The 8,941-nt window shown below is 49.9% G+C and overlaps 1 protein-coding gene across 5 annotated transcripts in view; it reads right to left on the reverse strand.

The window, feature by feature from the left end:
- Positions 1-3,539: 3,539 nt before the first annotated feature.
- The window catches only part of SRP68 (signal recognition particle 68kDa), a 46,831-nt gene continuing 41,429 nt past the window's right edge, over positions 3,540-8,941 (reverse strand). For all 5 annotated transcript variants that reach the window (XM_011982808.1, XM_011982731.1, XM_011982590.1 and 2 more), the window contains 4 exons: positions 8,008-8,137; positions 5,346-5,421; positions 4,854-4,909; positions 3,540-4,365 (listed from right to left, as the gene is read on the reverse strand). In XM_011982808.1, the coding sequence (XP_011838198.1) occupies positions 4,138-4,365; positions 4,854-4,909; positions 5,346-5,421; positions 8,008-8,137 (490 nt within the window). In that variant the 3' untranslated portion in view covers positions 3,540-4,137. The remainder of the gene's footprint in view (positions 4,366-4,853; positions 4,910-5,345; positions 5,422-8,007; positions 8,138-8,941) is intronic.

The raw sequence follows: 8,941 nt of genomic DNA on the forward strand, positions 1-8,941 counted from the left end.
GCCTGTAATCCCAGCACTTTGGGAGGCTGAGGCGGGTAGATCACGAGGTCAGAAGTTTGAGACCAGCCTGGCCAAGATGGTGAAACCCCCATCTCTACTAAAAATACACAAATTAGCTGGACATGGTGGCGGGCACCTGTAATCCCAGCTACTCGGGAGGCTGAGGCAGGAGAACTGCTTGAACTCAGGAAGTGGAGTGAGCTGAGATCGCGCCACTGCACTCCAGCCTGGGTGACAGAGCAAGACTCCGTCTCAAAAAAAAAAAAAAGAAAAAAAAGAGAAGGAAAGAAACCATGATCACAGCCACAGCAGACCTTGGGCAGGCTTTAAAAGTATGAGACTGGGCCAGGCGCAGTGGCTCACTCTTGTAATCCTAGCACTTTGCGAGGTCAAGGCAGGTGGATCACTTGAGGCCGGGAGTTTGAGACCAGCCTGCCCAACACAGTGAAACTCCACTTCTACTAAAAATACAAATATTAGCTGGCCATGATGGCATGCACCTGTAGTCCCAGCTACTTGGGAGATTGAGGCAGGAGAATAGCTTGAACCCGGGAGGCAGAGGCTGCAGTGAGCTGACATCGTGCCACTGCACTCCAGCCTGGGCGACAGAGCGAGACTCTGTCTCTAAATAAATAAATAAATAAAAGTATAAGGAGACTGAATTGAGGTCTCTTCGTCCTCTCTTGATGTTGGAGACAGAAGCCTCCTCTAGGTTCAGAGCTTGCTGACAGCACCACAGTCCATCCTGGAGGAGGGACTGGAGCCAGCACAACATGGAACACCCACTTGGAAGAGACCCATTCGCAGCCCCCGGGGCCTCAACTGCACGTCCTGCTCCACGGGAAGGCAGAACTGAGCGGCCTCCGAAGTGTCCTTCTGTGAAAATCCCCAGCGAACAGCCTGCAGGGTGCAGGGGCAGTAAGGGCCTGCTTGAAACCTGCTCCCATCAGAGGCAGAGCCGCTTCCCAGGGCCTGAGGACAGCAGGGGGTCCTGCGTCTGGCGCTCTGTCCCCCACGACACAGCCTGCTTAATGTCCAAGAGTCCCACGTGAAGGGATGTGCAAGCTCGCCGGAGACCTTGGCCCTGCCAGATCTGTCTTCTTATGTAAACACCTGCTTTTAATACTAAACAGCATCACTGGCCGGTAACAGCCAATGCTGCTCAGAGTGCCTGGAAGGAGCACCGAGAGGAATGGGATTTGTAGTGTGGCCGCGAGACAAAGCATTAGGCAACCTGAGAAGAAACGGTGCAGTCGGGATTCGCCTCCATCCCTAGTTTATAGGTCCTGGGTCCCCACTGAGGCCAGCACTGTAGTGGGAGAGGCTGGGAGGGCTGTGGGCAGGACAAAGGGACATCTTCCAGGAGGATGAGCGGTTCCCCATGCCTGTCCCCCTCACGATGCTGCAGGCAACGGCCTGAGGCAGGCCTGAGACTGCTGCACAGCAGGGCCTGGAACTGGGTTCTTGGAGCTGGAGGACAGCACGGCTGTCAGCACAGAGATGAGACAAGGGAGGTGCAGAATCTTGGCAGATGACCCTGAGAGGAGGATGAGGACATGGATGGACAAGGACCTGAGACCAATCATCTGTGCTATATATATTTTTCTTTAAACAAATTTTTTTTTTTTGGTAGAGACAAGGTCTTGCCATGTTGCCCAGGCTGGCCTCGAACTTCTGGCCTCAAGTGATCTGCCTGCCTCAGTATCCCAAAGTGCTGGGATTACAAGCGTAAGCCACTGTGTCCAGCTTATTTGTGCTAGATTTCCAGGAGGGGTGAGGATAGTCCTAAATTTATATGGCATAGATGATGAAACTTTCAATTAGGAAAACTCCAGCTTCCTGAGGCTCTCCAACCCAAAACAAATCCCAGGGCTTAAGGCCCCTCTTCCAGCATCTCAAGGTTCTAAGCCACCACCCAAATCTAACAAGAAGTCTGATTTGTGTCTCACCATCCTTTCTAGCTCTTAGCCCGCCCTCCCTGCAACTTACTGGGAAAACAAGAGGCACAGCCAAGCCCACAGTGGCATTCTAAAACCACCTTTTCAAAAATTCGAATGGTGAGATTATTAGAGTGAAAGAGGTCTGGCCTAACCCACTCCATTTTGTTTGTTTGTTTGTTTGTTTTTTTGAGATGTCACCCAGGCTGGAGTGCAGTGGTGCGATCTCGGCTCACTGCAAGCTCCGCCTCCTGGTTTAGGCCATTCTCCTGCCTCAGCCTCCCGAGTAGCTGGGACTACAGGTGCCCACCACCATGCCCGGCTAATTTTTTGTATTTTTTAGTAGAGACGGGGTTTCACCGTGTTAGCCAGGATGGTCTCGATCTCCTGACCTTGTGATCAGCCCACCTCAGCCTCCCAAAGTGCTGGGATTACAGGCATGAGCCACTGCACCCAGCCTCTATCTTGCTTCTAATCTCCAAGCTGTCCTTGTTCATTCCTGGGAATAAGCTGAACTAACTTTGGGAGAAGCTTACAGTTTAACTGTTTAACTTTGAAACAAAGATGGTAACAGCACTTTCCGGAAATAAAACCCCTTCTTGCCTGGGGACCAGACTGCCTTTGCAGGACTAACAAATTAGCCACGAGAATTGAAATTACGGTTTAGGAGTCATGCAGCCACAGGTCACAAGATTCTGAACCTTCCCAGTTGCTCCTAGGGATGACATCACTGTTGTAAAACCTAAGAATGGTGCTTGAGATATTTTTCAGACCCTGCACTCTATGGATCGGCTGGCACCATCCATCCAAACTGGCTCATCTGGTCTTGTGGCCCTTGCCCAGGAAACCAACTCAGCACAAGAGGCCAGCTTCAACTCCCTATGACCTCATCTCCAACCTGACCAATCAGCACTTCCCACTTCCAGACCCCCTGCCCATCAAATTATCCTTAAAATTCCCAGTCTCTGAATTTTCAGGGAGACCAATTTGAGTAAAAACAAACTCCAGTCTCCTGTTTAGCCGGCTCTGTGTGAATTAAACTCTATTACAATTCCTCTGTTTCCATGAATCAGCTCCATCTGGGCAGCGGGCAAAGGGAACCCTGGCGGAGTTACAATGCCATCCTGAAACAATGCTCTCGGATTTTTAACCAGTCAGCCTTTTCTTCCAGCCACCGGATTTGCTCAAAAACTGAAAACAACTAAGCCAACATTTCTCGTGGCGACTTTTCTTTCCTATGTGACAGGTGAGTTTTGATTTCCAAAGGGAATCATAAGTGTCAGGTACATGTTTAAATCACTTTTATTCCTTGCTTTCTTACATTGTTTTTGTGACTTCTATTATTGATGTTATAATAGAAGTGAAAAGGGATGACTAAGAAAAAAAGGGGAGTAAAGAAGGGGATTAAAATGTAATGGCATCAAAAAATTACACATTGGGAACTCCTGAAAAATAGTGCCTCTAACATCTGTATCTGGCATCAGCCACACCTAGCTGCTGGTGAGTCAGGTTACACTTGACCTCACTGGGTTCACACAGCCAGGCTCCCGAGGAGAGAACAGGGACTGGATATGAGGGAGAGCACATAAGAAATGGGCACAGTCTCCATCATCTTTGCCTTTTAATATAAGATTTGGTTTCATCATTTCTGAGTGTAACATATTTCTTCTAAAAATAGAGCTCTCTGCTTGTCTGAAACTTCTTAGCGTTCACTGGGAAGTGAAGGGGAATAAGGCTGACCGTAATTCTGGGGTGACGTTGCCAGTTTCATAGTCATAGATAAACTTTTCAAGGGATCCTGGATGCTCACAGCAAGGATGAGTTCATTTCAAATCCATGGTACTGAAGAAGCATGACAAAGCGTTTCAAGGCCCCATCTGTGCCTGGTGTGGCCTCCTGAACACATCACTGACCAAAGGCAATCACAGCTCACAGGGCACCAGACAGCAGCGGCCCTCTCCCACGAGGCCTAGGAGACAGGATGACCCCGCACACATTTACCGGAAGACGACAGGGTGCTCTCCTAACACACTGCTTAAGAATGTGTGCAAACACAAGATGTAGGAATGCAGGGCCGAAGATGTTAAACTCTTGCCCCGGGCCAACGCAGACCTGGATTTAATATCATGGAACTTGCTGGGATTTTCTCACAATACAGATTAAGAGTCAGAATCTCCCCCACCCCTGAGGAAGAGCCTGGTTAGCTCCTGAATCCAAAGATGCCCTTGATGTATCCAGTGAGGCCACTCTTGGTCTTCTGTTCCAACTTGTCCTCAAGGGGTGGGAAAGCCACATGGTTGAGGGCCAGGTCAAAGAACAAAGGCTTGCAAGGGATGGGCTGGAAGCCTGGTGGGAAGTGCACAAGGTTGGCTTGCTTGGTGACAAGGGAAGGGTCCAGGCAGAATGTCTCAAACCGTTCAACCAGAGGCTGGAAGTCAAATCAAAGAGACGTATGTAGGCATCTGTCACAGAACACCCTTGGTGAACATTTCCTGAGTGCCGACTGCCTGGTTCAGAGCTTTACAGGCGCCATCTCACTCAATCACTCAATCCTGACAGCCTCCTACGAGGAGCGGCTACCACGTCCCTGTCTTGCAGTCAGAGTCACTGAAACCCAGAGAGGCTAAGAGACGGGCAGGCTAGGACTGGGGTACAGGTCTGTCGGCCATGTTCCGAGTTAGAGCTCTTACCCACGGGTGCTACTCTGTACAGTACAGGTTCCTCAACCCTCTTCTTCCCAGGGATGATCTGACATCTAGGAAGCTTTATGCAGGAAGCTTTGAGGTTGGGTAAGAGAAGGGAGAGAGGTGGGGGTTTCCTTAGAAATTTAGGGTCCACTGCTCTACAATGAGCTTGCATTTCTAGTTTGTTACTAATCCTGCTTTGTAATCCTCAAAAACTACAGCCCAGACTTACCTTATTGTCCTTGACTTGGGAAGAGGAGGTCTCTGTTTGATGAGCATCGTTTCCATCTGGAAGTTTCACAGGGATTCAGTAAGAACAATGATTTATAATAGCACACTACTCACAAATGAGGCCTATCACACAGGTGGCCCCTACATCCCAAAAGTAAAAGGAGCCAGTACGTGGGGAAGCCAGTCCTGTCTCCTGCTGAGAAGTGGTGGAGATAAACAGATCAATCCCAGATCCAACGCTGTCGGCCCAGTGAAGCCAGCACAGTTGCATGAGGACAGTAAAAGGGAAAAGGGCCAGTGTAACAGCGCATCTCGAAATGCTTCTACACGATCTAATGCCCAGCTGGCACAAGTAAAGGCCAGGAAAAAGAAACATCTTACAGATGAACAGAGACAACCCTTTCAACCTTAAAACAGTAGTATGGGCTGTGGGAGAGAAGGGCAGTGGCAGGAAGGGAAGTCTGGGGATACAAAGGCCAGGCAGGGGGCTCACCAAGGATGGCCGCGGCCTGCAGGGAGCACTTCTCCGACCGCACTTGAGTGATGAGCTCTTGCACGTCAGGTAGGTCCTGTAAGATTCAGAAAACGTGTACTCCCGAGTCAGGGCCAGGTCAGAGCACACCAACCTAACCTGAGTTAAGCGACCCCACTGGTATTTTCATAGAACTTTAGACTTTCTAAATGGTTCTCCCTATTAGAACAAAACAAAACTAAAAATGCTAGCCTGTTTCAAATGGGAAAAGCTATGCCACGGCTTAAGTAATAATGCCTGGAAATAAAGATGATGTTGATAATATTAATAAATTTATCATACACTGAAACAGTGTGCCAGGCATTATTCTAAGCAGGTTACATAATCACTAGCTTAACCTTCTCAATAATCCTGAGGCAGTTTGCACTCCCATTTTACAGATGAGAAAACGGACGCATGGAGAGGTTAGGCAATGTGCTGGCCATGCCCCCAAGTGGCAGCGGGCTGGGGTAAAGGGCTGGGCCATCTCGCTCAAGGGCCTTCGTCGTTACATCCCACTGCTTCAGCGAGGGCGATGAATTTTCCCGGCCTCAGTCTCTTGCTTGGCATATTGGGAATGACCCGAGAAGGTCTGGATACCACAGAACCCTTCCCGCCTCCATTCTCTGACACGTCCCCCACAAAGCAATTCAGCACGTGAAATCAAGGCCACACTGGTTTGCACCGTGTCCCAAGATGATATTCCACAGTGGCGACGCTGCCACGCCCGTCACCCCCACCTGCCCACATCCCTCTGCTCTTTCCTAACTCTGCCTTTGCATGGGATCTCTTTAACTTCTTCTGTATCCATAGGTGGGCTCCTGCATGCCAGTCTGTGGCTACAACAAAACTACAAGCACTCTGAAGGCAGAGAGCTCTTCTCCACCCCTCTGAGCATGCACGGGATCCAGCAGCTCCAACGCTGGCGTGACTCCATCAACAACAGGAACCTTTGCTTGGTTTTCTAAATGGTCTCTACTTGTCAAATACACATGGATTCCTTAGACCAGCTGATGTTGCAACAAGTTCTATATCATCACAGTAGGCCACAAGCTTAAGAAGCTAGTCGTCATTCAATAATCAGTAAAGCACCAGGCGTGGTGGCTCACGCCTGTAATCCTAGCACTTTGGGAGGCTGAGGTCAGAGACTCACTTGAGGTCAGGAGTTTGAGACCAGCCTGGCCAACATGGTGAAACTGTCTCTACTAAAAATACAAAAATAAGCTGGGCTTGGTGGCACATGTCTATAGTCCCAGCTACTTGGGAGGCTGAGATAAGAGAATCGCTTGAACCTGGGAGGCAGAAGTTGCAGTGAGCCGAGATCGTGCCACTGCACTCTAGCCTGGTAGACAGAGCGATACTCCATCTTAAAAAAAAAAAAAAAAAAAAAGTAAAGCAAAGCAAGCCTTCCACAGCTGCGCTTTGTTTATTTATTTTAAGATGGAGTCTTGCTTTGTCACTCAGGCTGGAGTGCAGTGGCGTGATCTCGGCTCACTGCAACCTCCGCCTCCCAGGTTCAAGTGATTCTCCTGCCTCAGCTTCCCGAGTAGCTGGGATTACAGGTGTGCACCACCACACCTGGCTAATGTTTTGTATTTTTGTAGACACAGGGTTTTGCCATGTTCCCCAGGCTGGTCTTGATTTCCTTACCTTAAGTGATCTGCCCACCTCAGCTTCCCAAACTGCTGGGATTATAGGCGTGAACCACCGCGCCCGGCCCTGGGGCTGTTCTTTAGATCAAGCATTTCCTTAGCTTTAATAGACCCCCAAATGGCCTGAGGATTTTGTTAAAATGCAGTTACTGGCCAGCATGGTGGCTCATGCCTCCAATCCCAAGGTTTTGGGAGGCAGAGGCAGGAGGACTGCTTGAGGCCAGGAGTTCAAGACCTGCCTGGGCAACACAGTGAGACCCCCCCATCTCTACAAAAAAATAAAAATTGGCCTGGCATGGTGGCTCATGTCTGTAGTCCCAGCTACTCAGGAGGCTGAGGTGGGAGGGTAACTTGAGCCCAGGAGTTCAAGGCTGCAGTGAGCTATGATGGTGCCACTGCATTCCAGCCTGGGTGACAGAGCGAGACCCTGTCGAAAGAAAGAAAGAAAGAAAAAAAACCAAACAAGCAGAAGGTCCCAGGTGGGAGCTGACAGGCTGCATTCCTAGCCAGGCCCCCGCTGCTGCTGCTGGTCTCACACAGGCCCTGCAGGATGGCTTCACCAGTGCTTCTCACTTTGTTGCACGTCAGAATCACTAGGGCCTTTCAAGGTCCCAATGCCCACTTCAGACCCCTCACACTGATTAGAACCGCAATCTCTAGGGTGCGACCCAGACATCTACCTTGAAAACAATCTTCCTAAGAGATTTCAATGTGTAGTCAAGTCTGAGAGCAGTACTTCAGGTTTTCCTGTGGTTTCTTTTAAATCAGAAAAATGCCTTCCCTTCTTCATACCTAAATCCTCCTCAGGGCTGGAGCACAGCCATGAGTGACACAGTCTGCAGCTCCTGGGCAGTCAGGGCCATGCCAGGTCCCATGGGCAGCTAGGGAGGACCAGCCTGAGGTGGAGCCCAGCTGTTGTACCCTCGCAGCTCCTCCATAGCCGACTCCATAACCTGCCAGGGCTTGCAAACAAGGAGAGGCCAACGTCTCACCTTTAGGCTGTTCTTGAAGGCGCCAGCATCAGAATTTACTTCGTTTGCATATTTCAGGACTCTATCATACAGGACAAGGGCTTCGCTCCACTTCTTCACCAGCACATAGGACTGAGCAATGAAAAAACACCTGATGGGGAGGGGAAAAGAGCCACAATATTCTAAAGCAGCAATTACCCAAGACCAAGGCTTTCCTTGCAGTTGAGGCAAAATTTTACATTTGGTAACAGGTTTCTTAACGTGGGATCACTGCATGGGAGCTCCCTTCATGGGAAGTGTTCAGATTTGTAGGCTACCCTGCAGAGATGCTTCCCAGCAGTCAGAGATGCCCAGGTAGGCCCAACAGTGAGCCATGGTTTTTTACTGACTGACTGACCCTACAGAGGAGAAACAGTTCCCAAAAGGAGCATGGTGAGGCCAGGACAGGAAGGAAGGAAGAATGCTGCCCGGTTCAAACAGAAATCCCACCCCGATCCACACACCCAAGTCGCAATCATTCATCTCTGCTCATCGCTTTCCAAACACAAAACCCACAGAAGGTTCTTTCTGAGTCAAATTCCTCTCCTGGGCTCAGCAGACACTAAGCGCTGCTGGTCCCTGAGAGGACAGAAGGGGCCATGGAGTGAAGATGGGGCACGCTGGAGTACCAGAGCACACTGGCGTGTGAGGGCCAGAAGAAGAAGGGCAAGAATGCATGGGGCTCTGCCTTCCATCCTGGCTGGACCCCATTGTGCTACCCAGCCTACTTCCAAGTTACAAATGACACAAGTCATTTAAGAAACTGAGTTTAGGCCGGGCGCGGTGGCTCAAGCCTGTAATCCCAGCACTTTGGGAGGCCGAGATGGGTGGATCACGAGGTCAGGAGATCGAGACCATCCTGGCTAACACGGTGAAACCCCGTCTCTACTAAAAAAAAAATACAAAAAAAAACTAG

The sequence above is a fragment of the Mandrillus leucophaeus genome, unplaced genomic scaffold, assembly GCF_000951045.1.
Source record: "Mandrillus leucophaeus isolate KB7577 unplaced genomic scaffold, Mleu.le_1.0 Scaffold1, whole genome shotgun sequence".
Classification (NCBI taxonomy): domain Eukaryota; kingdom Metazoa; phylum Chordata; class Mammalia; order Primates; family Cercopithecidae; genus Mandrillus; species Mandrillus leucophaeus.